We start from the raw sequence: 14,714 nt of genomic DNA on the forward strand, positions 1-14,714 counted from the left end.
ACAAACTTGCAGGCTTCAGACAGGACGGGCTCAAAGTAGTTGGAGCTGCCTACGCCGCGTCCCGAGAACAGTGGGTGCCTCCGAGGCTCGGGCGCTTCCAAGTGAACACATCAAGGGGAGGCCAAGTAGGGGAAGGAGAGCGGGGCCGAGGAGAGCCGGAGCAGCTCTGGAGAAGGACCCGGGCTCCCGAGGCGAGGCCTGCCCCCAGGCGGCCTCTGGGAGAGGCTTGGACTCCAGCGTCCCGGAGCCCGCGCCGTGCGATCCCTCCCACCCCCCACCCTATCCCACCCCACCCCACCTCGGACACACACGGCCGGCGGGGTTACAGTCCCCGCCAGCATCACCCCCAACCCACCCAGTGGTGAGAAGGGAGAGAGGAGAGAGAACGGCCGGAAAGGAGGACGGGGCGCAGAGCTCAGGGTCCCGGAGAAGTCCCGTCCCAGGCGGGACCCCAGGGCGAGGAAGGCCCAGTCGGGGGGAGGGGAGGAATCCCAGGAGCGGCCGAGACCGAGGCGGCGGCGACGCGCAGCGCGGCCCCTTTAAGGCTCTCCCCGCCCACCGATGGAGCCGGCCTCCGCCCTCCGCTCTCCCCGCCCCGGGGTCCCGGCGAGAGCTGCGATTGGGCGGGCGCGGCGATCCCTTTGAAGTGTGGCTGCCGATCGCTGCTATTTGACGTGCGGCTCGCGGAAGGCGAAGGTTTTTGTGTTGGTAGCCGAGGCCAGCGGCGGTGGCGGCGGCGGCGGCGGCGTCGGTGGAGGAGGGGAGGCGGCGAGGAGGCGCAGCGCCCGCTGCACCGCGATCGACGCTGCGGAGCGAGCCCACCCGCCCCGGGAGCTCGCCTCCCCGGAGCTCCCCCGCCCTCCCCGCCCCCCCCAGCGGCGCTGCCTCCTCCAAATGAGCGATTCGCCCGCTGGATCTAACCCAAGGACACCCGAAAGCAGCGGCAGCGGCAGCGGCGGCGGCGGGAAGAGGCCGGCGGTGCCGGCAGCGGTGTCCCTCTTGCCACCGGCGGACCCCCTGCGCCAGGCGAACCGGCTCCCGATCAGGGTCCTGAAGATGCTGAGCGCTCACACCGGTCACCTCCTGCACCCGGAGTACCTGCAGCCGCTGTCCTCCACTCCCGTCAGCCCCATTGAGGTCAGTCCCCGGCCGCTGCCCCCCGGCGCCAGCCCCATTCCTCCCACCGCGACCGGGACCCTGACCCAGCTCCCAGCGCCCCAGGTCTCGGTGCGACCCCCAAGTCTGGTCACGCCGGCGGGCTGAATAAGGAGGGGAAGAAAACCGAGGGATCAGAGCCCACCAGGGCTTCCCCAGGCTTCCCCGTGGAAGGGTCTCCTTCCACGCTCGCCCTTCGGAGCTCCGTGTTTTCTCTCGGATTGGATTTGCTCCTGGAGTCCCCTCTGGGTCCTTTACTTTTCCTCTGATTACCAGTTTCCAACCAGGAGTTGGTCTCCGCTGGGTCTTCCCCGCCCCCCACGCCGGGCTGTTTTCTTTGAAGCCCTGGCTGCCCGGGTCCAACTCCGCCTCTGTCCCATCCGGTGAGGGCGCACGGCGCCCTGGCGCTCCCGATCCCGGGTCTTTCTTCCTGCCTCTTCCCTGGGTGCCCTCCCCGGGAGGGAGGGGCTACGGAGAGAGCGCCAACTGCAGCCCCTCCTTTAGAATCCGCGCTGCCCGCTCCTACCCCTCGGCGCCATCGCCAGAAACCCGTCCCAAGCGAAGTTCCCCCAAACTAAAGGAATAAGTTTTTTCCTGGGCCTGGAGAAGGGGGACATTAGAGGGAAGTGGCGAGTCACAGCCCCGACTCCAGAGACGTCACCTTCTCCCGCAGGGGTCATGGGTGAACCCCTTCCGCAGGGCCTGCGGCGCACCCCGGGACCCAGCCGCACTGTGGGCGCAGTTCCGCCAGCTGCCGCGCCCGGCCCGGCCCTCGCTCGCAGACCCTCTCCCCAGGCCCGCCCCGCCCCTTGGCGCCGCCGCCCAGCTCCCCGGGCGCCCCCGCTCGCCCCGCAGGCCTCTGAGTCTCACTCCTTCTCCCTCCCCCTGCTTCTGTCTCCCACAGCTGGACGCCAAGAAGAGCCCCTTGGCGCTGCTGGCCCAGACCTGCTCGCAGATCGGCAAGCCGGACCCGCCGCCCTCCTCCAAACTCAACTCGGTGGCGGCGGCGGCCAACGGGCTGGGAGCAGAGAAGGACCCAGCTCGCTCAGCCCCGGGCGCCGCCTCAGCGGCCGCGGCCCTGAAGCAGCTGGGGGACTCACCGGCCGAGGACAAGTCCAGCTTCAAGCCCTACTCCAAGGGCTCCGGCGGCGGCGACTCCCGCAAAGACAGCGGCTCCTCCTCGGTGTCTTCCACCTCCTCCTCGTCCTCCTCGTCCCCGGGAGACAAGGCGGGCTTCAGGGTCCCCAGCGCCGCCTGCCCGCCGTTTCCCCCGCATGGAGCGCCGGTCTCCGCATCCTCGTCCTCGTCGTCTCCCGGCGGCTCTCGCGGCGGCTCCCCGCACCACTCTGACTGCAAGAACGGCGGCGGGGTTGGCGGCGGGGAGCTGGACAAGAAAGACCAGGAGCCCAAGCCCAGCCCGGAGCCGGCAGCCGTGAGCCGCGGCGGCAGTGGGGAGCCCGGGGCGCACGGTGGCGCCGAGTCCGGGGCCTCCGGGCGCAAGTCCGAGCCGCCCTCGGCGCTGGTGGGGGCTGGCCACGTGGCGCCGGTGTCTCCCTACAAGCCGGGCCACTCGGTGTTCCCGCTGCCGCCCTCCAGCATTGGCTACCACGGCTCCATCGTGGGCGCCTACGCCGGCTACCCGTCTCAGTTCGTGCCTGGCCTGGATCCTAGCAAGTCCGGCCTCGTGGGAGGCCAGCTGTCTGGGGGCCTGGGCCTGCCGCCGGGCAAGCCCCCCAGCTCCAGCCCGCTCACCGGGGCTTCCCCGCCCTCCTTCCTGCAGGGATTATGCCGCGACCCCTATTGCCTGGGAGGTTACCACGGCGCCTCGCACCTCGGCGGCTCCAGCTGCTCCACCTGCAGCGCGCACGACCCTGCCGGGCCCAGCCTCAAGGCAGGGGGCTACCCGCTGGTGTACCCCGGGCACCCGCTGCAGCCCGCCGCGCTCTCGTCCAGCGCCGCCCAGGCCGCGCTCCCCGGCCACCCGCTCTACACCTACGGCTTCATGCTGCAGAACGAACCGCTGCCGCACAGCTGCAACTGGGTGGCGGCCAGTGGGCCGTGCGACAAGCGCTTCGCCACCTCGGAGGAGCTGCTTAGCCACCTACGGACCCACACGGCCCTGCCGGGAGCCGAGAAACTTCTGGCCGCCTACCCCGGGGCCTCGGGCCTGGGCAGCGCCGCCGCCGCCGCCGCCGCCGCCGCCTCCTGCCATCTGCACCTCCCCCCGCCCGCCGCCCCCGGCAGCCCCGGGTCGCTGTCCTTGCGGAGTCCACACACTTTGGGCCTAAGCCGGTACCACCCCTATGGCAAGAGCCACTTATCCACAGCGGGGGGCCTGGCCGTGCCTTCCCTCCCCACAGCCGGACCCTACTACTCGCCATACGCGCTGTATGGACAGAGACTAGCTTCAGCCTCGGCGCTGGGATACCAGTAACTACAGCTCTTCCTCCACCCCAGCCCCCTCACCATCCTCCCTCTCCCTCCTCCTCCCTCCCCACCTGCCGTCGCCGCTGCAACCTCCACTACTGCTTGACCCTGCCGGGATTCCCCGCCCAGCCCTTCCCCACCAGACTGTATTTATTTACTATAATGTTAGCTTACAAGCTGGGAATATAAGTGCATTAACGGCCCACATGAGTCAATGGTATGCAAAAAGTCTGTGTTCCCCCAAATAATAATATTAATCCCACAAATAACGACGTGATCCCCGCCCCCTTCCTTTCTGTTATTTTCTTTTTCTTAGATATAAGTTTTACATTTTTTATTCTTTTTCCTCTTTTTTTGGATTTGATTGGTTTGGTTTTAGGGAGAGGAGGGAGAGTTGGGGTCTTTGGGTTCTTCTAGACGTTTTGTTTTCCCTTCCTGGGGAGTTTCTTGCATGAGTCTTAACTTAAAACTACGTTTCCCCCTTCTTTTTTCCCTCTTCCCCATTCATTCCCTCTTGTTTCCTTCCATTTGAGGTTCTTTTTGTTTTTTGTTTTGTTTTGTTTTGTTTTTTCCTTTGTTGTACAAGTAACAGAGAGATTTTTTTTTTGTAACTCATTTTGGGGGTGGAGGGTGCCACCTGTGTGGCAGGGGCCCTGGAGCTCTATTGACCTGGTACACTGCTCCGGGACTCCTCCCCCGCCACCCTCCGCACATAGGGTCCTTGGTCTGGACCCTGCCCCCCAAAAGTAGGGCCTTGCTCCCCTACCTTGCTCTGAGCACGGAGAGCCCTGACCCCACCAGTAGGCTCGCCCCCAGAGGGGCCCAAGTGGCCTGACAGAGCCTTGCCGTCTACCGTCACCTTCCAGACTCCCGCCCCTAACGCCCAGTGGCCACAGTGAGCCTGTCGGGGCACCTGGAGCGCTCACCTGATTGAATTCAAAGTCCCAGAAGGCCGCGCTGGCGTGAAGCCGGCCCCTTACATTTTGCGAAGTGCTTTATAGTCCTTGTTTTTCTCTCCCTCGTGGGGGCAACGACCCCTCCTCTGGCAGTAGGGGTGGGGTAGGTGACTCCCGCTAGATCCCCCAAAGCAGACCGGTGGCGATGTCAGCGGACGTCACGAGCTAGTTAGCTGCGTTCGGGGAAGGTTGGGGCGTCAGGGAGCTCTCGGATCACAGCAGCCCCCGCCCTCTCCTAGGCCTGGCCCGGCAGAGCCCCCAGAGTGGACCCCGCAGCGATTGGGGTCTTCTCCCCACTCCTCCCTCCTTCTGGTCTGATGCGGCAGCGCGGGGGCTGCGGGGCCTGTTTGGGACGAACAGAGCTCTCCCTTGGTAAGACTTATTTTGTTAATAAATGGAATACTTGGCTATATTCACACCGTGGTGTGCTTCTCTCTTGCCTCGCCCACCCTCTTCCAGACACCTAAGCAGATGCCCTTCTTTTATTCTTGTTTAAAATGCCTTATGGTTTCCTTCTGTGATTTCCGTTCAAGGACGAGTTTAATGCCTTTCCTCAAGAAATGGGGGAGAAAAAACAAAACTTCTGCCAACGCATTACAAATAACATAAAACCACCTTTTAATTTTTTTCCCCCAGTTGGTTATGTAGCTCCCAGACTCATTTCAAAGGCCTTGACATTTCCTGGGGCCAGGGTGGAGGGTGTGTGTAAAAGTGGATTTTCCTCTGGGCCCAGATGCGACGTGCTAAGGGGGCTAAGAAGGGACCCCAGGACCCCAGCACCAAGGGCTCCGGCAGAGACTCCAGCAGCGCAGTCCTGGAGTCGGGCGGCCTGGCTGGCAGAGACGACATGCCTTTGGCGCCACCTGGTGGCAGGAAGACGAGCGACAGGCCTTGGAGAGAAGCCGCAGCCCGCACTAGCCCCGACGGCACCTTGGTTCTTCCCATCTTCTGAACGCGAAGGATTCCTACCTGCCGTTTTTGTGGGGCGTTTCCTCTCTCCTGACCAGAGGGTAAAGGCACCTGCTGAGAGGGTTGCTTCTCAAGCCTTGGGGGCTCCCCTCAGCCATCGCTGGGTTGTCGACCTGGGTCATCTGCGCCCCGGAAACTTCGAAACAGGGTTTGGGTTTTGCTGAGAAGATGCGACGATGACTCAGGACCTTGAAGTCACTCTCAGTCCGGAGGAGCCGGGCCCCTGGGCCTGGCTCGTCCATTTTCCTGAGCTCGCACGACTGACACTGGCCTCTGCGTCCTCGGGCAAGAAAGGGCGGGTGCTGTTTACTGAAGAGTTGGCCAGGGAGCCTGCCCCCTGTACCAAAGACAGGCCCTGCGCGAGTGTCCAAGGCGGGAGGAGAGAAGGGACAGCTCTGGGAGGCCGAGCCACGTCCAGCCCAATGCAGACTCGCTGCCCTACCCCCAGCAGCGAGAGCGGGGTTCGCCCGCCAAGGCACGGCGGCTCAGACTTCGGCTGCCCGACGCCAGGACCCCGCTCCATCGGGCCGGGGACTCTCGCTCCCTGCGCAAGGGCCTGGGCGCGCGGGGCCACTGGGACGCGCTGCAAAACCGCCTCCTGCGCCGCTTCCTGGCCGCGCTCGTCGTGGGATCTGTCGCTGGGGTTGTGCTGTTTGCTTTTTCTGTAAGGAATGCGACTTGGGAGTTCATGCTCCGAAAGGTGCATGCTTTTGAAACGTCTGTGGCACGAGGTCAAGTGCAGTGCGTAGGGTGGGGCCGGTTGCTCTGCGCTGTTTTTGGTTGTCCACAAACTCGACAACAGACAGGGCGTGTGTGTGTGTGTGTGTGTGTGTGTGTGTGTGTGTGTGTGTGTGTTTACCAAATCTTTGGATCTGGCAAAAGGAAAGGGATCCTGGGGCTGCTCCTACCACTGGATACTGGGAAACCCTAATTAGAGAAAGTGCCCTGAGACCAGATCAAGGTCTTCCTGGGAAACCAGCATTATCCAATTTCTCGGGGTTCAATCTGGCCCGAATCTTTAAATGAACTAAATGTAGCGACTGGTGGCTTTATTGTTTCTTTTTCTGTTGTTTTGTTCGTTGTTTATTATTTCTTTGCCATCTTCCCTTCATCTGAAGGCCCCTCTTTCCTTCAGAGACCCACCCCTTCACCATGTTTTTTAAGGCCTGCTAAAAATGATGGAAATTGCTCCCTCTGTAGGGCGACTTAAACTTTTCTTTCTTACACTTCGAGTCTTCAGACCTCCCTATCTACAAACCAAAGGGCTCCTCTTGTTGGGAGGAAGGAAGAAAGGGATGCACAACCAGCAAATTCCCTATACCAAAAGAAACTGTTATAAAAGGTGTTTGGCTTATATCCTAGGTGTAAGAATGCAGTTAGAGAACTCCTTAGACTACAGAGTTTCCCACATAAAATGTATTGGCGGCTTTTGGTGACTGGGAAGTTCACTGTTGGGCCTGGTGGGAATAGGCTGCCCCCAACTACCATTGTGGCCGCAAAGGGCAGGTCACGTAGTCTGGAGTGTCCAGTTCTACTCTGAAAAGATGGCTCTCCCCACCTAAGAAATGTGACAGTTTTAATAAGCTGATGAAAAGTTTGTTACTTTCAATAGCTTAATTCCCATTAAACAAAGTTGCCATCTTAATGGAGGTGGTGCTCCCCTATCCAGTGCTTATTTGCATAATTAATGCCTCCAGCAACCCTTTCTTTGAGGGTCACCTCCACCTTCCATTTCTCCACCTCCTTCTCTTCCCAGCCCTCCTCCGCCTCTTTCTCCTAATCTCTCCCAGGCGCCAGAAATGGGGCCGGTGTTCCCAAAGCACCAGGAAGGGTGGAAGCCACAGGGCTGGAACTTGAGACACTGGACGTTCCTGGCTCCAGGTCCTGTTTTCACACCTCTTGCCTGGTTATTTTTGTGGCCTTGTGGCAGCCATGGGAGGAAGGGAGGAGGAGAAAGAGGGGAAAGACTCACCCTCGGATATAGGCTGGACTCAAACAAAATCATGTGGTGTTAAGTTTTTAACTTCCCAACTGTACACCCACAAACCCATCTTCTAAGAAATTCATAGCCCAAGCGGGAGGTGTGGGGCCCTTCCCCATCTTTCTGCAGCCATAACTGCTCTGCCCTACCTAGCTTACTGTGATTGTATCTCTGGGTATATGAACTAATTCCCTCCTGATGTAAGTCTGGGTTACGGTGGAATTCATCTTACAATAATCCTGTGGCTCTACACTTTATTAATCATTCTGTAGGGGAAGCTGCACTCCAGTTTTCTGTTTGATTTGATTTCATTCATCCTGTCTTTTTGCAAAATAGATGGTTGAGTGCATCCGATAATGTATGGTTTAATTTGGAGCACTATGGGTTTGAATTACCATTTTCATAATGTGCTGTGCATTAATGTGTTACATCATTTATAAAGAGGAATGTGCCGGGTTTCAAACTTTCTCCTGAAAGCCAAAGTCACCTAAAGGAAACAAAGCCAAATCACATCAACCCATCTTCTTACCTCCCTGCCAGAGAGCCTCCTGCCTCCCCAACCCCGGTTAAATCTGCCAAAGCTCATAAAACCCAACGTGAAGCCTTTGTATTCACATAATGCAGGTGGGTGTCGAGGTTTGGGGGGAACTTTGCACATGGCTGCCCGGGAGCCGTCAATGGCAGTACAAAGCTCCCCCTCATTATTGCATAACAACAGCTTTGCAGCCAACCCGGTTTTCATTTTTTTTTTTTTTTTCGGAGACCTCCAGTGGATGGCTCTTCGTCGACCCTAATCCCAGCACTCCCTCCCCAATGGCTGTAATAACACCAGCTGTCTGTTACTCAAACTCTGACTGAGGAGGAAAAAGCACTGATTATCCAAATACAGTCATTAAAGGGGAAATGTGTTTTTAGGACTGTCAGAGTGATTAATGAGGGCTAGCCGTCTTTGCAAATGCACTTGTTTAGTCTAACTGGCAGCTTCTATTTTCCTATTGATTTATTGCAGCCGTTGCCGGGCCTTGGTGTGTGCGAAGTCAGGGCACTTCACAACTGCGCCCTGTTTAAACAGGAAAAGCATGCACCATTTTGTCCAGGAGGGAGGGAACAGCCTAAAGTCTCTCCCTTCAGTTCAGTCTCCAGTGGCCCGGACCAACAAAGAAGACATTAAAAACCTGCAGCCCAGAGAGGGAAGGAAACTGCCTCTCCTCAGTCGTCCCTGGTCACTCGGTTCCAAGGTCAGTGGAGACGCACCATGGCCCCTGGACAAAGCCCGCCCTATTGTGACACTCAGCATGCCCACATTTTCTCCAACAGTCCCCCGAAACCAGCTGTCAGCCCCTGAGTTCAAGTTCAGGAAAGGTCCCCAGCAGAGGGAGAGGCAGAAGAGGGAAATGCTGACGCGAGGTAAGGGGAAAAACATAAGCAGAGCCACCCCTGGAGTCCAGGGTAGGGCAGGGGTGGTCATTGCGGTAAATTGATAGACCAACAGCTGTTTTCCACCTTTACAAAGAGAAGAAGGTGGAGTGACCTCTATTGCAGAGAGTGATACCGCCTTCTTTCCACTTGTATATTTCATGTTGTGACAAAAGATGTAGCTAATGACCAAAATTGAGAAATGGCAGCTTGAAAACAGAGTCCCAACTATTTGAGGATTTTACTTCCAGGTGGCCATCATCAAAGCAAACAGAATTTACAGAATTCCTGTTAGGTGCCCAGCACAATGCTGGGTACCATGAGATGCAGAAGAAAACTCAGACAAACTTCCTGCCCCATTGAGCTGGGGGAGACAAGATGCGCCCGTGAGACAGGGAGCAAGATTGCATTATACGTAACTGCGTTTCTGCTGATCTGAGAAAGTGCTAAATCATTCTGTGCAGACAGCGGAGAAGAGGATAGGATATAATAAGGCGCTAATTGTGCAGATCAGATGGTCGTGCCAGCCACAGGAGTTGGAGGACGGAGAGCTCACTGGGGCTGATATAGGGAACCTGGGGCTCCCCAATTCCTCCTAAGCCCATGCTCTTTTGAAGATGGGTGAGGTTCTCATTCTATAGTGATGAGAAGGCTGAGCCCCTGAGTCAGTAATTTCCATTTCTAGAGCAGATCAAGGAACAGGCTTAATTAAGGCTATATAAACATATCTGAATTTTCTTCTACCCACTCTCTCCCTAATCAGTTTATACCTCCCCCACAGCATTCCCAGCAAGGAAATGGTTGGTACATCTTCCTAAATGAAAAATACCTTTCCAGGTTTTCCTGGGATGGTGGCATATCACCAGCATTATTAACACTTCCTAAAACAGAAAAAGCTGCTAGTAGATTTAGATTACATATGAACTGGGTTGCCTTTTTCTTAAGAGAAAATAATTTGAACTGTTGACTGAGAGAAAAGGAAGAGACTATATATATATACATATATACACATATATATACACATATATATACATATATATATACATATATATATATATATATATATATTTTTTCCGAGACAGAGTCTTGCTCTGCTGCCCAGGCTGTAGTGCAGTGGCGCAATCTCTGCTCACTGCAGTCTCTGCCTCCCAGGTTCAAGCAATTCTCCTGCCTCAGCCTCCTGAGTAGCTGGGATTACAGGTGCACACCACCACTCCTGGCTAATTTTTATACTTTTAGTAGAGACAAGGTTTCACCATGTTGGCCAGGCTGGTCTCGAACTCCTGACCTCATGATCTGCCCACCTTGGCCTCCCAAAGTGCTGGGATTATAGGCGTGAGCCACTGCGCCCAGCTGAAAGTGACCATGTTTTATGAACTTCAAAATGGAGACAAATGGTATTCATGTACTTTGATGAGCTTTAGGGCTCTCCTGGAAAGTCCAGAACATCTAGTCACTATGCATGTAATAGAAAAGGCATTGAAATGAGTCAGAGAACCTAGATTTTGTTCTGGTTTCAAAACCTAATTGCCATGTGGCTTTGAAGAAGTCACTTAGTCTCTCTGAACCTATTTTCCCATTTCTGAAATCAAGTTGTTGGGCCCTATAATCTTTAAGGCCTTTCTAACTGGAAGATTCTATGATCTTCTAAAATGTTGGAAGAGTGAAGCATTATGATGGTGAGAGTTGCTTAGGATGCTCTGTCTTTAGCCCTCATCAAATGCAACTCTAAATTTTCTGTCAGAACAGCAAACAGGGAAGACCCAGGAAAAGAAGGCTCATGACTTCACCTCAGCAATGAGTGGGTAGGGAGTGTATATATACAGAGAGAGAGAGACATGTTCTCACTCTGTTGCCCAAGCTGGAGTGCAGTGGCTCAATCTCGGCTCACTGCAACCTCCACCCCTGGGGCTCAAGCAATCCTCCTGCCTCAGCCTCCCGAGTAGCTAGAGCTACAGGTGCATACCACCATGCCCAGCTAATTTTTTGTTGTTGTAATTTGTGTAGAGACAGTGTTTCGCCCTCTTGCCTAGGCTGATCTTGAACTCCTGGGCTCAAATGATCTGCCCGCATCAGCCTCCCAAAGAGATGGGATTACAGGCATGGGTCACCGTGCCCAGCCGGAACACAGGAAGAATATTGCAATGTGGATTTTTTCACCCAGAGAACTGACTCCAACAAAGTGGATTATTAATTTTTTATTTAATTTGATGCAATGCTGAGTATAGGGTGATGTAGGGATTTCAGAGACTATGTCAGGATGCTTAAGTGGGTTAGGAATTATTTAAAATAATTTTGAGACTGCTGTGAGGTTAAATCAAGGTCTACAAAAAGAATCAGATTTTTTATAGCCTACAGCCAGTTGCTTTTGAAAAATGGGGCAGAAAGAAAGGAAGGAAGGAAGGAAGAAAGAAAGGAAGGAAGGAAGAAAGAAAGGAAGGAAGGAAGGAAGGAAGGAAGGAAGAAAGAAAGAAAGAAAGAAAGAAAGAAAGAAAGAAAGAAAGAAAGAAAGAAAGAAAGAAAGAAAGAAAGAAAGAGGAAAGAAAGAGAAAAAGAGAGAGAGAAGAAGGGAAGAAGGAATGGAGGGAGGAAGGGAGGGAGGAAGAGACAGAGAAAGAAGGGAAGGAAGGAAGGAAGAAAGAAAGAAAGAGAGAGAGAAAGGAAGGAAGGAGGGAGGGAAGGAAGGAAGGAAAGGAAGGAAGGAAGGAGAGAGAGAGAAAGGAAGGAAGGAAGGAATGAAGGAAGGAAGGAGAGAGAGAGAAAGGAAGGAAGGAAAGAAAGAAGAAAGGAGAGAAAGAGGAAGGAAGGAAGGAAGGAAGGAAAGAAGGAAGGAAGGGAGGGAGGGAAAGCAGAAAAAAATTATACCACAGTTTGGGGAACCTCTGCTCTGAATGGGCAGCAGGTATCTCCACAGCTCTTTGGAACACAAAATAAAATGACTCTTCTGGAGTTCCAATCAGAGCCAAATTATAGAATGAAAACAGCAATTTGGAGAATTCCCTTGCATGTCCCTTATCCTGTTTGCTCTCCTGGGTGTGTGTATGTGCATGCATGGTGTGAGCTATAATGTGAGTTTGTAGTCAGTTCACACAGGAATCACTGTGGCTGTGCTCTTCCTGCTTCAAACATCGGCACCACCAAAAATACAGAAAGGATAGGTCAGGCCCACCCTAGGGCATCTCAGGAAGCATCATTTTGTGTGTACCATGGCACAGTTAAATATACGAACATATACTGGACATTTAATTCTTAAAACAAACCTTTAGTTTCTCTTTATATGAAAACTAAAATTTACAGAGGTTAAGTAAATTGCCCAAGACTGGGCGCAGTGGCTCATGCCTGTAATCCCAGTGCTTTGGGAGACCAAGGCAGGCAGATCACCTGAGGTCAGGAGTTTGAGACCAGCTTGGCCAATGTGGTGAAACCCTGTCTCTACTAAAAATACAAAATTACAATATAAAATTACAAAAAAAAAAAAATACAAAAATTAGCTGGGCATGGTGGCACATGCCTGTAATCCCAGCTACTCAGGAGGCTGAGGCAGGAGAATCACTTGAACCAAGGAGGCAGAGGTTGCAGTGAGCCGCCACTGCACTCCAGCCTGGGTGACAGAGTGAGACTCTGTCTCAAAAAAAAAAAATTGCCCAAGATCTCACAGTTAAAGAGCATGAAGCCAGGATTCTAATATGGTTCTCACTCTAAAACTCTTTACACTTAGCCAAGCAGCTTCAGACTTTGTATGCTGGTAGGCCTAGATGCTATGGATAAATGGAATAAGAGTGCCTGCTCCCTGGAAAGTTCTGGCTGTGCCTGTGTGTGTTGGGACCAGTTGACTATGTACAATTCAAATGAAATTGGTCCTGCCCCAAACAAGAGCTGAGATGCTGGTCAGTGCATTGGGTTTGACTCATTCAGTAAACATTTACAGACCACCCACTACCTACTAAGTATTTTGGTCTGCTCTGGGAATTCAAAAGATGGAGGAGATACTGGCCTTGCCACAAGGAGTTTGCAGTCAAATGGGAGATTGGTGTATACACTAAGATATCACATTATATCTTAGCCCACACTGGCCAGGCACATTGGCTCACACCTGTAATCCCAACACTTTGGGAGACTGAAGTGGATGGATCACTTGAGGCCAGGAGTTCGAGACCAGCCTGGACAACATGCCAAAACCCCATTTCTATAAAAAATACAAAAATCAGAGAGGCTTGGTGGTGCTCACCTGTGGTCCCAACTACTCCGGAAGCTGAGGTGGGAGAATCACCTGAGCCCGGGGAGGTCAAGGCTGTAGTTTGCCATGATTGTGCCACTGCACTCCAGCCTGGGCAACAGAGCAAGACCCTGTCTCCAAAAAAAAAAAAAAAAAAAAAAGAGAGAGAGATAATGTGCTAAGGACTCTATTAATGCCATTGCAGTAATCAAGAGTATAGGCTAGGTTATATGGTGGTAATAAATTAACACACAAATCTCAGTGGCTTAACACAACAAAGGCCTCTTTTTTTTTTTTTCCACTTAGATACTGTGTATCCATTGTGGATTGACGGGGATCTCTATCAGTCAGTGTTCAACCAGAGAAGCAGAAGCAGTAATATATGGAGTCATTTATTTCAAGGCGTTCACTTACGCAATCATGGCTAGCTAAGTGAATTGGAAGTCTGTAGGGCAGGCAGACAGGAAGTGAAGATCACAAGCCAGCATCACAAGACACCCTGCTGGCTTGAGCCATGTGGAGTCTCTGAGAGCAAGGAAGGCCTAAGCCCCCTTTTAAAGGGCTTGCTTCATTAGGTCAGGCCTACCCTAGATCATTTCTCTTTTGATCAACTTAAAGTCAACTGATTAGGGACTTCAATCACATTTGCAAAATTCCTTCACAGAAGCACCTAGATTCTTGTTTGATTTAGTAACTGGGGACTGGAGTTCAGTCTAACCAAACCGATGCATCAGAAAGCATCAACTGTGCCACATAATTAATCAGGCCCACATAATTAATCAGGCCCATTGACTGGCAGAGGAACACACACAGAGGAAGAGCCGGAGCATCTCACATGAACAATCACATGTTGCAAGCCAAAAATGACATATGTCACCTCTGCTCATAATCTTCTGGCCAGCACTGGTCCCATGGCCCCTCCTAACTGCAAGGGTGGCACATTGCTTCTCCCCAGTGCCCAGAGGAGAAGGAGGCCTGGAGGTGAGTCCACCCCAGCTGTTGTCTCGGCAGCTTCAATACTGCCCTGTCTGTGGTCATTTTACTCTCCTCCACTCTGCTTCCCAGACCTCACAAAACAGAAGCCCTTCCAAACCCACTGAGCCCTATCTACCTGGAGAAAGCTTAAAAGCTTACATCTGCGCAATGTGCACATGTACCATAAAACCTAAAGTATAATAATAATAATAATAATAATAAAAGAAAAAAATAATAATAATAAAAAAATAAAAAAAAATAAAATAAAAATAAATAAAAAAAAAAAAGAAAAGCTTACATCTGAAATTGCGGGAAACACAGGTGCTTCTGGGGATGGAATGCTCTAGCCAGACTAGGCTGGCTCCACTAAGGTTAGGAAAGAAGGCTCAGGCCTATGAGACCCTGAAGTTCATAGAAATTTATGACCTTCTGCATACTTTGTAGTACTGAGACCTCCACCTGGTGGCTTGCAAAGGACCATCTATTTGAGCATGGAGGCAGCATATTGGCAAGCCCTCCTAACGAGAAGGATAGGCATCTTTGATGTATTGGACTCTAACAATGCTTGCATCTGTGAAACTTATAAAAAGCAGAGGATTGATACAAAGTGATAATGATC

General features: G+C 53.1%; 1 protein-coding gene across 1 annotated transcript; it reads left to right on the top strand.

The window, feature by feature from the left end:
- The first annotated feature begins 581 nt into the window (after nucleotides 1-581).
- On the top strand, nucleotides 582-4,954 carry ZNF703 (zinc finger protein 703). Its single transcript, XM_002818993.5, has 2 exons — nucleotides 582-1,137; nucleotides 2,060-4,954. Exons 1-2 carry the CDS (start codon nucleotides 895-897, stop codon nucleotides 3,587-3,589), a joined length of 1,773 nt encoding a protein of 590 aa, XP_002819039.4. The 5' UTR covers nucleotides 582-894; the 3' UTR covers nucleotides 3,590-4,954.
- The last annotated feature ends 9,760 nt before the right edge of the window (nucleotides 4,955-14,714 follow it).

This window comes from Pongo abelii, chromosome 7 (assembly GCF_028885655.2).
Source record: "Pongo abelii isolate AG06213 chromosome 7, NHGRI_mPonAbe1-v2.0_pri, whole genome shotgun sequence".
NCBI lineage: Eukaryota > Metazoa > Chordata > Mammalia > Primates > Hominidae > Pongo > Pongo abelii.

What these genes read in the sequence shown, in the direction of transcription:
- ZNF703 (XM_002818993.5), top strand. Translation starts at nt 895, where the DNA reads ATGAGCGATTCGCCCGCTGGATCTAACCCAAGGACACCCGAAAGCAGC. An exon ending in CTCCCGTCAGCCCCATTGAG is followed by an intron (nt 1,138 to 2,059) that starts GTCAGTCCCCGG and finishes TGTCTCCCACAG; the next exon opens with CTGGACGCCAAGAAGAGCCC.